Source organism: Nannobrachium achirus, assembly GCF_963921795.1.
Source record: "Nannobrachium achirus genome assembly, chromosome: 4".
Classification (NCBI taxonomy): Eukaryota; Metazoa; Chordata; class Actinopteri; order Myctophiformes; family Myctophidae; genus Nannobrachium; species Nannobrachium achirus.
The window spans coordinates 39,012,291-39,027,290 of record NC_137813.1 but is presented as its reverse complement, the minus strand read 5'-3'; the positions used below and the strand labels follow the sequence as shown (position 1 = coordinate 39,027,290).

At 44.5% G+C, this 15,000-nt stretch overlaps 1 protein-coding gene across 1 annotated transcript in view; it reads left to right on the top strand.

Annotated features, from left to right (window-relative positions):
* Window positions 1-15,000, top strand: part of arhgap23a (Rho GTPase activating protein 23a) — a gene marked incomplete at its 5' end in the record, with an annotated part of 46,021 nt that overhangs the window by 963 nt on the left and 30,058 nt on the right. The window contains 3 exons of the mRNA XM_080723743.1: window positions 9,099-9,302; window positions 12,324-12,348; window positions 13,060-13,152. Of these exons, the coding sequence (XP_080579869.1) occupies window positions 9,099-9,302; window positions 12,324-12,348; window positions 13,060-13,152 (322 nt within the window). The remainder of the gene's footprint in view (window positions 1-9,098; window positions 9,303-12,323; window positions 12,349-13,059; window positions 13,153-15,000) is intronic.

Genomic DNA, 15,000 nt, shown 5'->3' with positions numbered 1-15,000 from the left:
TTTGTGTCAGGTCAATTCTCATTTTCCTCAGTGGTTCTGGTTATCATCCCCCTCTCGATGACACAGTTAAGAAAAATGCCTGAATCAGGGATATGAGCATATTGGGGATGGGAGCGATGTGAAGTATATGGACACAGCTGGTGCAAACATACTCTGCTTTCCAGTGATGGTGTCATTGGTGTGTTCACGCCACGGGAGAGAGAAAGAGATGGAGATTAGCTGGAAGTTGGCAAGCAACGTGTTTGGCATTGCCAGGCGGCGGCTACTGCCATTCATGACCGATGATGTCATAGTCAAGTGTTAGTTGGTAGTTTCAGTGTCTCTTGTACAAACAAACAGCTATGCATGCACCAACCCCACTGTCTCGCTGGCTCACATCATGAATCCTTCACTCTGATTTTGGGTGACCCTGGACCCGACTTCTGTGCCTGTTCTTAGTCTTTGGTAGGGTGACACCATTTTGTATCCCCCAAACCGGGACCCATAACCACTGATATATACTGTATACTTTGTTATACTGTTTTCCCCTGTATACACCAAATATGTCCCTTTTCCACCGAATGGGTTTCTTTAGGGGCAGCCTTAGCTTATTGGCTATAGAGGGCGTCTGGTAAGCAGAAGGTTATCGTTTTTCCTCCCGGCCCCAGTCTATGTGTAATTACAATCTGTAGGTCGCAGTTAACTATGAAAACTGTCACATCTTGTCCGTATGTCCGTGAGTGAGAGAGTAACGCCTCAATGTCTATAGCTGCTGACCTGTTGTGACATCACATCGTTGTGACATCACGTTGTGACATCACATTCCGTCCTTGTCCCTTGTATGCCCATATATGGAGATCCCTGATGTCATCAATATTACCGTAAGCCCATAGCTTAGGGAAAATATTTTGTCCACATTTTGTCCAACTTAAACAACCAACCGCAACTCGAATCACACTTGCAAATGAATTCCGTCCTGCGTGTTTTTGCCCTTAGGCGTCTTACTGGTAATATTATTATTATATTAATTATGGCAAAAACCGAAACAATTTAGTAGTGAATATTGTAAACTGTGACATTTCAGTGTTTCACAGACCTATGTCAGGAGGACTCGGGACACCCAGCTTGAAAGCGGGACATGTGGTCACCATATTCTTGTGGTCATCGACGTGGCTCATAGGGGTGACCTATTGTTGTACAGTACAGTACAGTAGCATCCATATTCAAACAATCGGTATTCATATCCGTTTCAGTAGAGTATTTTTCCTATTACTGCCCTTGTTTTATGGATCCTCCCAGACAGTTTCCCTCTGGATTTTTTCTTGTGCCGTAGGGTAATTCTTTGACAGATAAAGGTAAAGGTATGTGTGACTGTTAAGTGTTCTCTTAGGCGCTGCTCAAGCTGAAAACCCTGTTTAACTGACATCACCAACTGTAAACTAGCCGATCTGACAGAGGGGTTGGACGGGATTTTGTGTACACACATGTTCATATAGACACAGAGGCGAGCTCACACACACACACACACACACACACACACACACACACACACACACACACACACACACACACACACACACACACACACACACACACACACACACACACACACGCACGCGCAAATGCATACAAACATGCATGCACGCGTACATACACATACAAATGTGCACAACCCAAAAGAGATATTAGATGTTTGCCCGGGACACAAACTATAGTGAAAATAGCAGATCTACAAGCTCACAACACGTCCCGCAAGCTTGTAGATGGGCTTATAATATATTTACTTGTGACGCGTAAACATTCTCCGCGACCCACGTACAGTATGGGTCCTGACCCACTGTTTGCGAAACAGTTATGTAGATCACAGAGGTAGGGTTTCTTAGAGCTCTGTGAGGCATTCTGCTGTTGTTGTTTGTTTCTATCTGCGTGCCCTTGTGCTTTACCCACATGAACCCCACAGTGCCCTTATTCTGGGGTGAACATTCGGCAAAAATAGCAGATCTGCACATGTTGTGCACAGCTTGTGGAGCTGCTATTTTCGGCAAAGAGGTTTGGTGAAGTGGGAAGAGGGGGGGACGGGCGTAGTATAGACTGACCCCTGAGGCTCTCTATACTAGGGGGTCAACAACGTACTGTATATAGGGTTGAAATGCTTCAAAGCCAGGCTGTTTTCGTTGGACAGGTGCTGTACATTACATTACACTAGCTATTGCATCTCCACCTGTCTGCCATTTACGATAGGATGCATTTGGACGTAACGGTACAGATGGAGGGGCAGTGGTGGAAATTCTTTACTTAAAGTTGTACCATGTAACTTTTTTTATAAAACAAATCTTAAAATTGTCCTAACTGTTAAATCGCTAAAGTTTTAGAACACCCACTCCGTTATTTTCAGCTTCTGAAGCCTTCTCTTTATATGTTTTCTTCTTAGCAGTGACAGGGGCGGGATTTCGCGCCAAAATGACGTAATCTGCATCATCTGTATACGTTGTGTATACGTTGCCCAATCACATCGCCGATCATGCACACATGGTACACTACCGGCCAATCACAGCTTATCTGCTCTGGTCTCCAGGAAGCGCCTCCGCTTGGCTACAGTGTTTACCATGGTGAAGGATTTTAACCTCTTAATCCACAAATCCTGGCCAGAAAATTACGTTCTACCATGCGTTCTACCCCTCCACGGATTACTATCGGTCGCGGTGGTTTGCTGGCGCCGCTCCGGTGGTCCGCGGCGGTGGTCCGCGACGACTCCGGCCGAAAAACGGCCGAAAAAAGCAATACCGCTACTGACCACTAGTTGAGCAACTTACACAGTATAGCTTTAATTAAAAGTATCAATGCTGCAGTATAGAAATGTTACAAGTAAAAGTCCGGAATTCAAAATATTCTAATATTTTGAGATATGGATTTTTGATTTTCATGAGCTGTATGCCATAAACATCAAAATTAAAACAAAAAAAGCTTTTGAATATTTCACTGCATGCACAATGAATCTAAAAGTACAAAAGTATTGGCATCAAAATATACTTAAAGTAAAAGTGCAAAAGGTTTGAAAATAGCTAAGCTCACTCACAGACGCCTTGTGAGCAATGCAACGCGTTGTGAGCTTGTAGATCGGCTGTTTTCAAATAGCCTAGGTATAAAATAGGGCTAAAGCGGATTAATGTATGTTTTATAATATAATCATTTATATCCGCAAAGTAACTAGTAATTACGTTTTCAAATAGTTAAAGTACAATATTTGATCCAAGATGTAGTGGAATATAAGTAAAGGTATTGGAAATTGGAAACACTCAAGTAAAGTACAAATAACTCAAAGTTGTACTTAAGTACAGTACTTAATAAACTTTCCACCGCTGAGGAGGGGCTGTATGCCCTGCCCTGCCTTGGCATGGAGAAGCAGATACTGTACAAGAAACTGTCAGATTCTTTTTTTTAATTAGTTTTTCCTCTGTCTCTGGAGCTGTCACCATATACATTTACGTTGACTATTAATTGTCCCACAAATAATTGAGATTTAATTGTGTTTTTGGCATTGAACATGGGAACACATGAATAAAAACTCAATTTCTATTTTCCTTTTAGAATTCGTAATCAGAAATCTCACAGGGCAGCTATGACAAACTTAAATATACAAAGACATTACTGACATATTTAATAACTTTATACTTTCAAAAAATGTAAGCTTAGCTTACAGTACATTTCATTCAACCTTACAACATGTCACCAGGTGACGCGTTGCAAGCTTGTACATCTGCTATTTCTACTATTCTTGGAAAATGTACGAACATTATTTCAACGTGGAAACGATTATGACGATTATGCAAAAATAATTGAGATCATCTCCAGTAATTCCGATTGGGTGATTATGTAATGATTGTGACAGGCCTGTGTGTGACCGTCTCCCTCGCCTCCTCTCTCCAGCTCAGGGCCGTTGGTGGTCGCAGACAGCAGTGGCTCTGTGGATTAAAGGCCAGTCAGCATTTGTAACCTCTCTAAAGCTCCACTTTTCAAACAGGTTGCAGCTCTCAGCTGTTTGAAAGAGCATTGTTCGTCCTGCCGGGGTTTAGCAGTGACCAGAGTCCTGACAGCCACTGCATTCTTCCAGCCCTGCTGCTTTGTGGTGGACATAATGAGGAGTGAGATGGCCGTGCTGCTAACTGACACTTTGTGTACAGAAGATGTGGGCCGCATCGCTGTGACCTGCAATAGAAAAAAACAAAGCCTAAATCTATTTTTAGGGATTTTAAATGTTTTGTTTCGTTGAGATTGTGCGCGTTTTGCTTTGCACATACTTCTGAAATTTTTTGTATTTTGGACATATTGGTGTGAGGGAAAACCTCACCACTTAAGCCTATACTATGTTGTAAAATAGCGAAAGTAGCAGATCTACCAGCTCACAACGCGTTCACCCTGCTTGTAGATCTGTCTATTTCCGCTATAAAAATAAAGAAATTGCACCGGTATCAAACACGCCACACGTGCATATCTCCTTGTATGGGTTGTACCTGGGTTCTGTCCGTGACATCAGCTGTGGTGAACTGGTGATGTCGGTTTCTGTAATTTCTATGATGTTAGTCTTGTGTGTTGTTAGTCGCGTACTACGGACATAGGGACACAAAGCCAGGCGTAGGAGCAGTTAGCAGTCACAGCAGTTTGTGCCAAGATGTAGGCCATATCTAGGCCAGATGTAGGCCATATCTAGGCCAGATGTAGGCCATATCTAGGCCAGATGTAGGCCATATCTAGGCCAGATGTAGGCCACGCTTCAGTTTACCTTAGAGCCCGGACATTTTGGGGGAATCGGACAAAGCCAGATGTTGGAGCTTAGCTCCTTAAAGGCGCACCGCTCAAAAATGGACACAAATGATAGAAATAATCGGACATAACTTGTGCTGAGGTGACGGTATTACCACTGTGCTTTAAACCTTTTGTACCTTTTGCATCAATCAGTCAAATCAATCCAATCAAAACGAGAAAGAGAAGCATCCATAGCTCTACCCCTGTGGATTACAAAAGGAAACTCTGCATACCACATCAACCGCTAAACACTCACTCAGCACAAGAAGCTACGAGGCAGTCTATCTACTATACTACATTCAATAAGACATTCATCTGCAGATGATGTGATTGCTCATTAGCATTCTGCGGCCCAGAGCTCCATTGATCATTGATGAATCACGGTTATTATTGCCGCCATATGAGAATGTGTCCCGATCTCAGATTGATGGCAGGACTAGAGGGCTGCCCGTATAAATTCCTTTCGGGACTAGCTGGGTGATGCCAAATGTCTCCATGTCTTAAACTAGCAGGACAAGGTTTCCCTGCTCACTGTCTAGAACTGGTAAACCTCCATAGGAAGTCAACTTTAGACCAGAACCCACAGAAAGTATTTTCCAAGTGCCTTGTTGCTGGAAGCGAGTGTTGAACTGGCTGGAGAGCAGTGTGCATGTCAGCGACTTTTGATGCCAGTAACCAGGCGCGTGCACACATATACATCAACGGGGGCTTGAGCCCCTGCCCTTATATCTGTCTGTAAAAAGGGCCCTCTCCAGACCATGAATGCAGTTTTTACTATGGTGAAAGAAAAGTAAATGCCCCCTTCCCATGCCATACCTGAAGGCAGCATTCAAGAGAATTGCCTTGTCCAAACTCTCCTGAACTTGAATGCAGCATCTTATATTGAAAGAATTGCCCTCTCTGGGTAGAAATCCCAGGATTCACTTGATTACGCTTAGTTCAGTGTGGTATCAAATACCGAAAATAGCAGACCTCCAAGCTCACAACGCGTCGTGCTGCGACACGTTGTGAGCTTGGAGGTCTTCTATTTTCCATATTTCCACCAAAAGGTAAATTTCAGCCGCCCTTGCCTCTCTAACATTCTCTGCACGTCCCTGCCAGTAACCAGTACCAGACGGAGTGGTTGATTACGTCAAGGTGACGCATTTAACGAAATCAACAAAGGGACGGATATCAGAGACCATTGTCTCGCGTCCGAGGAGGATTGTTGCGATGATTGCGGACTTCACAGAATAGCCGGGCAGACCCACGCATTCTACCACTGTGCGCTCCAGAGCGGGCCGGACGGGGAAACGGCGCTGGCTCGGAAACCCAGTCGGTCTCTGTATGTTTGGGGTAATCACAGGGTTTGGTGTTCTCAGCGCCGGGAGGGGCCATGCGGTCGAAACCGACGTGCTGGAGCCTGTCTCTCACAAGGCCCCGACACCCCACCTCCTCCTCCTCCTCCTCTCACTCTGTCGTTTGCTCTCTCTATCACTCTCTGCTCGCTCACTCTCTGTGCACCCCCTCCTTGCCAGTTGCAGAGTGTGTGTTTCAACATGCCCAGAGCCAAAACCGCTCCCACTGAGGAATTCATTCAGTCTCTTCCTTCTTTCACCCTCTTACCCTTTCATTTCCCCTTTCCTTCCCTCCATCATTTCCATTTGTTGCTTTTTTTCATGAATTTCTTTACTGTACTCTCATCACACATTATAGACTGCCGCCTGCTGGCCTCATTGAAGAATAGAAATCTCACCCAGTGTGAAGTGAGCAGTGCTATTTATGAGTTGATTTCGTTACGCGTCACGCGAAGCTTGGCCGATGTGACCCTGGGCGTACAACAAAAATGTGACATATTGTTTTGAATGCCAGTCAGGCTTCGTCTGGCCCTCAGAACTATGGCTGGATGGATGTACTGTATATGGAACATAGAAGTGGTAAAATGGAACTGTCACACGTGCGCAAATGCGGGCGAATAGCGATCTTGTAGATAATAATAATCCTATGGCTGAATGTAGGCAATGCAGAGACTGGTTTGTAGTCCATTTGAGCGGATGTGGTGGTTGGTCACGGACACATTAGGAACACTGCAGCCGAGCCAAGCGAGGTCAACCTCACACTCACTCACTTACTCACTTATTTACTTTGCCACTCGATGCAAATACTTTATTTGCCTCGTTGCTAGCATAAACAGAGGTGAATATTTAAGAGATTTCCATGCGAGGGATACATGCGGTGATGGAGGAGGATGAGGTGGAAGGGAGGAGAGGTGAGTGGAAGGAAAGGAGAGGAGTACTAGTAGGGAGTAGGAAGCGCCTCTATGCAGGAGAGTGTAGGAGAGTGAGTTTATTTATAGATGCTCTGAGCATCTGGTTGTCCCGCCCCGCTCAGCTACCACACTTCCTGCCTCTAGCCCGCCACTTCCTGTTGTTGGTCACCCATATGGGCCTACCAGGTTGAAAGTGTCTGGTGTGGTTGTGTGTGTGTGTGTGTGTGTGTGTGTGTGTGTGTGTGTGTGTGTGTGTGTGTGTGTGTGTGTGTGTGTGTGTGTGTGTGTGTTGTGTGTGTGTCACAGAGAGAAACAGGAAGTGAAACAACATACCCCTTGCATTTATGAGGCTACTCGGGTTCACCCTGCCCTGACCCCCTGGCATTAAACACAGACAGACGCACAGACACATTACATTTTAAGTTAGTGAGGAAGACGAGGAAGTAGAGTTAAGTCATAGTCATTCCACAGAGAAACCTCTCATGGTTAAAACAGTGCATTGACTGTAAAACTGCCTCAGGCAGGACACACTAATAACACAGCTATGGCTTGACCTCAGAGATGATCCTCCCCCTTCCTCCGCCTCTCTCCCGTGCTTGTTTGGTCAGGTGGTCGTGTTTGACTGACAGATGCGGGTCGTTGGAGCAGCATAGGGGTGACAGTTCTCGCGTGTGTTTGTCAGGTGAACAGGCCTGTTGACTCAGCCCCAGCAGTGAGCTCTGGTGACCAGAGAGCCTGTAGAGATCGAACCCTCATTGCTCTCCCTAGGGATGGGACGATATGAACATTTCATATCACGATTATTGTGACCAAAGAAATCGCGATTTACAATATTATCGTGATAATCAAAATATCCCCAACATCCATTATCCTGGGGGCGGCGACGCACTGTGAGCTTGTAGATCTGCTATTTTTTGGCAAAGAGATTTGGTTGAGTGAAAAAAAAAAAAAAAAAAGTATCAAGTACGTATATTATAAGTACGTTTTACCAACAGGGGTTTAAATGGTACCGGATATGCAGCTTGGCAAATAAAAGATTAATTGATCCCGATCCCTACGGACGATTTCACTATAAATTAAATTTCCACGATACGATTATCGCGAGTGTTTTTTATCACAATAAACAATAATATCACTTATCGTCCCATCCCTAGCTCTCACTGAATGAGAAGTCCCTCCTGCCCCTCTGACAAGACCAAGGTCAGCGCTGATTGTTTGCAGGCATCCATGATTGAGTTAAGCTCTGTGTTCCAACATTCCATAGTTTCTCTCTCTCAGAACGCTCTCTCTCCTGCCGCCCCTGCCCTTGTCTAGACGTGCGCCCATTGCCTGTTAGCCGACCCCATGGTGCTTTTATGGGCTATTGTTTGGTGGAGCCTTGCCACGTGGGGGTGACTCGGTCTGGTAGCTACGCTACGTCCAGGAATAAGTCGTTCATAAGGGAGTTGCTAATGAAAAACCCAGCAGAGAAACCGAGCAGTGGAAGGCTGATGTCACCGGCCTTCTGTTCTGAATGAGGTCTAATTATATGCCATGGTTTTTACCCCAGAAAGAAGCATTTTTGAAACGTCAGCACATCCAGGGAACGATGCAGAAATGTTGTGGTCCAGCGTTGTTGTTACTTACCACAGAAATAAACAAATTCTTATGATCAAAATATGTTTTGTGATTCCTAATAAGATACTAATTCAGTGTCCTTTTAAGACAGGACATTTAGATCAGGGGTGGGCAACTTTGATGATGGAGAGGGCCATTATATTTCCACACTCACTCCAGAGGGCCACATGGCATATTGTTACTATAGAGCAAAAACCTCCAGAAAAAGTAGAAAAAAATAGCCGATCTACAAGCTCAAAACGTGTCTGCTAATTGTGGGCACGCTGAAAGCGAGCACACGTATGTTATCTTCATTATTTATCTATCAAGTTCTCCTCAAAAATGACGTAATCTATCAGTCAAGTTCTCCTCAAAATGACATAATCTATCAGTCAAGTGAGGATGCCAGTTGCCCATGTATGTATGATTTAGATGCATAGAATCTGACCTGTTCCTCTCTATGTGTTCACAGGGAAAGGGGCGGAGGGATGGTCTGTCCTCGACCAGTGACAACCCTCGGCCGCCGATGGCGGCCGGGCCAGGAGGGGAGGGGGTCGGCGTTGGTTGGCATGGTCCCCGGACGCTGGTCCTCCGCAAGAACTCCCAGGGCTTTGGCTTCACGCTGCGCCACTTCATCGTCTACCCCCCGGAGTCAGCCCTGCACACCAACCTCAAGGTGAGACCAGGAGCCCAAAGCCAGTCTGTTACGGTGCGTTTAACAGTAGGGGGTCCTCGGAGTTACTACAGGAGGTCCTTCAAATCTTTGTGTAATAGAAACCTTTTTTCTCCTTTTTTATATTAACCACTTGAACCCTAACGTCCATATTATGAGAACTTTAGCCAAAAATAGCAGATTAGAGCAGACTAAGTACAGAGTGAAAGGTCAGGTTTGTTAAGTATTGACGGTTCAAGTGGTTACATATCTGATAACACAAATTGACATGAATCCAACTACTGTATATGGAATCTGGGGGTCCCTGCTTCATCTCTCCCCTGAAAACCCCTGCAGTAGGGCCTTTAGAGTGGATCTGGCTAACTGGAGCTCAGAGACAAAGCTGATCATATCCAAAGTTCAGCGAGACTGAGCTGAATAAAAAAATAAAAAATAAAAAACTGCATACAGACTTACAGAGTGGGTGAACGTTGCCAGTTACAGACAAAGAGCTGCCAAACAACCCTGTCGAAGGGAACTGTTACCAGTCCACTCCAGTAAAACTGAATTCCTCCTTTGGTATAACAAATTGTCAAAGATTAATAACTGAGTCAAAAGTAATTCAGGAGCTATACGATCCATCTCTACACAGTTGGACGGTAAACAGAATATAAGATAGTTGTACCGTTTATGTACACAGAATTGTGCCTTTTTATTATAATTCTTTATCACATAAGAAATAAGCCACGCCTAGTTTTCTCCCCCTCAATTCTTCTGCATTGTATCACACAGGCCTCATTATTAAAGGACAACTTTAGTTTTTTACAACAAGGGTTCATATTTTAGATTATAATTAGAGAAAATGTTTCATTTACTGCTTTCTATTGTTTTAGCGATTTTAGTATTTTGATTTCAGTGTGTGGGGGCATGCGTACAACTGGCTGAATATGTCTTTTTAGTCACAATAACCGTCAATTTCTTTGTTACTAATTACCAGCCCCCATCAGTCAGATGAAAGATTGCAGTGCATCTTGGGAATGGTCTTATTGGGTCTAAAAATACATATTTAGCCACTTGCATGCACGCCCCCAACCTGGGGGCATGCATGCAAATCAAAATCGTTAAAATCACTAAAACGATAGAAAGAAGTAAATGAAAACATTTTAACACCCATCTTTTCTTTTCTCTAATAATGACTATCTAAAATATGAACCCTTGTTGTAAAAAAAACAAAGTTGTCTTTTAAGTCTCAGTGAACTCTGCATTATTTTGTGACCTTAGTTCTAATAAGTCCTGATCATTCAGTGCTTTGAGGTGTGTGTGCGTGCGGGCAAGAAGCTACAGATGTGAAATTGAGGGATTTGGGGTGGGTGGGGGCGGGGTTCAGGCAGCTGAAACAAGGCCCTTATTATTATTACGCCACCCGACCATGCTCACCCCAACCCAACAGCAGCTGCACATAGAGAGAGATCTGTTGTTGTCTTAGCCTGGTACCACTCACTGGCTGCCTGGTGGTACCAGGCCGGGTCAAGACAATAGTCCCACTGCTCCCTCTGGGCTGTGGCTCTTCAGGCCTCGTCTCACATGGTGTGGGAGGCTGTTGGTGCCTCGGCGCTGTCCCACTTATCTGAAGATGCTTCATGGAATTCTCCCAAATCACAGAGTCCCATTATTATCAGAGAGTGGTGGGTGATTCGAATCTGACACTGGCTGGCTGCACGGTTGGGAATGACATTTACTGTGCTTTGGTTCAATGGTCATTGTATGATCTGTTTATGAAGGTATGTACATTTAGCCTGGAATCAGGCGGATTTGTGAGAATTCATTTCCTCACCCCAAAGAGTTGGGTGACCAATCAGGGCCCAGTATTGGTCTGGTCTAACCAATTGTGTCTAGAGAAATTTCTTTAACCCGCCTCTTGGGGAAAAAAAAAACATTCCATATCCACCTGTTTCCGCAAGACTTTACTGTAGCATTATCTCTCGCTCGCCTTCTGCGCTATGCACGATGGGATGTTGGAAAGTTGTGGATAGAAGTACCAGACTCATATCCACTCAGTGATATAGAAGATATTCTTATTATATTCTTTAACAATTTGGCTAATGTTTGACCAGTTTTAATAGTATAGTTTGCTGATTACTGAGTCCTTAAATTATCACTTCACTGTCATCTGGGGACCCCCCCCCCCACACACACACACAATCATGTGGTGACCCCCCCTAGCCCGTGGGTTCCCGACCCACATGTTGAGAACCACTGGCGTGGCCTATACTCTCTCCACATCATACCATGTCCTCTCTGGTCCCAGACCTAGTGGTCAGACACGGCTAGTCAGTCAGGGAAGCGTCCCTGACACCACACTCTATTCTGGGGACGGCAGCCCTCCTTTCTCTGCACGTAAACCCCCCGCCATTGTCCCTGCAGCCAGGAATGAGCCCACTCAGCGCAGCCTAAAGCCAGGCAGCAGTCAGGCCACCATGCCCCTATCCCCAAACTGTCCACTCAGCTTAGTGTGTGTGTGTGTGTGTGTGTGTGTGTGTGTGTGTGTGTGTGTGTGTGTGTGTGTGTGTGTGTGTGTGTGTGTGTGTGTGTGTGTGTGTGTGTGCGCGCGCGTGTGTGTGCGTGTGGGTGTGGGTGAGTGCCTGTGTGTGTGTGCGTGGATGGAAGGAACGAACAGTGTAATGATTAAATCTCCCCCATACCATAATAGCGATAGCACTGCTGTCGTCATCTGCCAGCTGTGGCAGCTGCATCCACTTGCTTCATTCCATGACATGTGACCTCATTATTACCTGCAGATTGTTGAACCTGAAAGGCAGCCTGTGTAGTGTGTTCCAACATTAAACGCTTGTAAAGAGAAACAGACCTGCCCTCTGGCTTAGCTTGGGGTACCAGTGATGTCACTGGAATACTTGGAACGGCGTAAATAACTTTGATGAAGATTTAGGTTGTGTGAACCATATTATTTACCCACCACCTCCTAGGTTGTGAATGTGTTCATTGAATATCGGTCATGATGCTCTCTCTCTTTCTGTGCCTTTGCAGGATGAGGAGAACGGGAATGGAAAAGGTAAGCGCTCCCTCTCGTCTCTGCCCCTCCCGCTCATTATAGTCAACACAGCCATATCAGCAGAGAGAGGGTTGACACTATAGTGACATCACTGACTGGGACCTCTGTGGTCCCCTTCTGTCTCTTTGCACTCTTATGCTGCCACACAGCTCCCTCTGCAGGACTCTACTGAGTACTGCATCTAAAGTACCTTCAACTCCAAACACATTTTCTTTTTTCTTTTTTTTATTCAAATGAGCTTTATTGGCATGAGAAAACATACGTTTACATTGCAAGTGTCACAAATGAAATAAAAACAGTTGAAAATGGGGAACATATATACAGTTGGACTGGGTACAATAGTGTGTAAATAGAGCTATGTCGCTTTGTGACATTTTATATATATACAGGGTATAAAGCTTTTGGAACAAATAGCATAATTATTTTTTCTCAAAATGCATTTAAAGGTAGCAGCTCTGTTTCATACTGTATGTGCAGCAGGTCTAGATGTCAATCCATGATTTGTAGTCCTTAGGGTGGTTGTGTTCCAGTCTCTAGCCTTCTTTTGTCGCAACAGTTCACAAATCTTGCTGCTCAATTTCACACTCAATTTAAATTTTGTATGTTTATAACATCAGAGCAAGTGACACCGTAGATATTTCTTCCCCCAAATCGTTGTTTTATTGTTATGCATGACCATTTGTTCTGCTTTGCATTGTTTGTCATTGATAGGGTATCAGAAAAGTCGTCTGGAGCCGATGGACACCATATTCGTGAAGAATGTGAGAGAGAGAGGTCCAGCCCACCAGGCTGGCCTTTGCACAGGTAAAGGCAGATTGAAGCCCAATTCACACTCCATCTCAGGACTGCGTCGCCGCGCCAAAAATAGCCGACCTACAATCTCACAGTAGTCGTGAGATTTGAGGCCTGCTATGCGTTGTGTGAGCTCTTTGGTTGTGGGTGACGTTGCCGCATTTCACAGCGTTGTGCGACAGATCATACATCACTAGGCTTGAGACTACAGCAGAGGCAGGAACATGGGCATGCTGACTTGCCAGTTGTTCTCAGCTTTTTCTGGATCAGGGCACACTTAACCTATTAAGACCTGAACCACTTTAATCATTATCTTATGCTTTAGCTATTTAAAAATAGCAGATATACAAGCAGATCTATACAAGCAGTTCTACAAGCTTGCAGCGCGGTGCTATTTTTGAAGAATCATGAACACGTATGTGCAAGTATTTGAATATATTTACCCGATTCTACAATGTCTTCTAAATCCTTCTAAGGTTTTTGAAAAACCTATGTTTCTATATCAATGGTTCTCAAACCTTTTCATGTGAAGGACCCCTAAAATGATGGGGACTAAATTATATGTATTTGGCTGCGGACCCCATCTGAAAAGATTTGTTCCAGGGAGTGTTTTGCTAATTATTTTGGGGGCTCACTTGCAAAACCCGGCCAGCGGCCACCCGGCCCACAGGTTGAGAAGCGCTGTCAGATTTGCAATGGAAATATCTGGGCAGGAGCGTCTGTCACATGACGGACATGCATGGAAACAGAGCGATGTCAGACATGCAGAGAGGCTGCAGTACAGGGGGGATCAGGTACTGTAGTGTACACTATAGTGTAGAGTAGAGTGATTATTAGCTTAGCATACCGAGAAGGCCTTTCTCTTCCCACCCACTGGTTTATGTAAGGTGATTCTTTTCCCTCATGTGAGCCAAGGACTCCAGGTATAAACAGTATACAGTACTATACACAGTATTCATTTATCCATTTGTATCTCCGAGTGTGTACAAATGTAATCTAATGGACCTAAGCGGCCATTTGGTTACATTTGTACAATGTCAGCCAAATAATATACATATATATATGTCTATACTATATATATGTTTGTATATATGCATATATATATACAGTATATAATGTGAAGCCCATAATGCAAGAATGATGCGTGAAATTCTCCAGTGCAGCATGAATGTGACAGAGCTCGTCAGGTTTTCTTGTTGTGTCTTGCTGTCGGAGCGAGACAACATTCCATTCCTTACAGCCCTGCCAAACCAAACCAATACTCCCCATACAACGCAACACAGTTAAACACAAACACATCTGAAATAACACATGCCAATGTGCATGCACATTAATTTATGCACGCCTGTTACACATGCACACGTGACACACACACACACACACACACACACACACACACACACACACACGCACACACACACGCACGCACACGCGCACGCACGCACACACACACACACACACCATTTCATGGCGTATAAAGTTGTGTATAATTGAACACAACTCTCTCTCTCTCTCTCTATATTATACCGTGTGTCTGTGTGTGTGTGTGTGTGTGTGTGTGTGTGTGTGTGTGTGTGTCTATATATTATATATATATATATATATATATATATATATACAGTATATAAAACTTAATAATATAGTCCCAGACACCACATGTTTCTTCAACCCAAGCTTCTGTCTAAAAGTATGAAGTGTGTGTCTGGGGTTTGTCTGGTCTGTCCAGGGCTGGCTTGACTCAGTTTGGCTCACCACCGCTGTATGGAATTGGATGGAGTGCGGGGTAGTCAAGCTTGTTTGTGTGTTGTCAGGGGTGCTTAAGCCAAGATATACAGTATACTTAGTCATACAACGGAATCC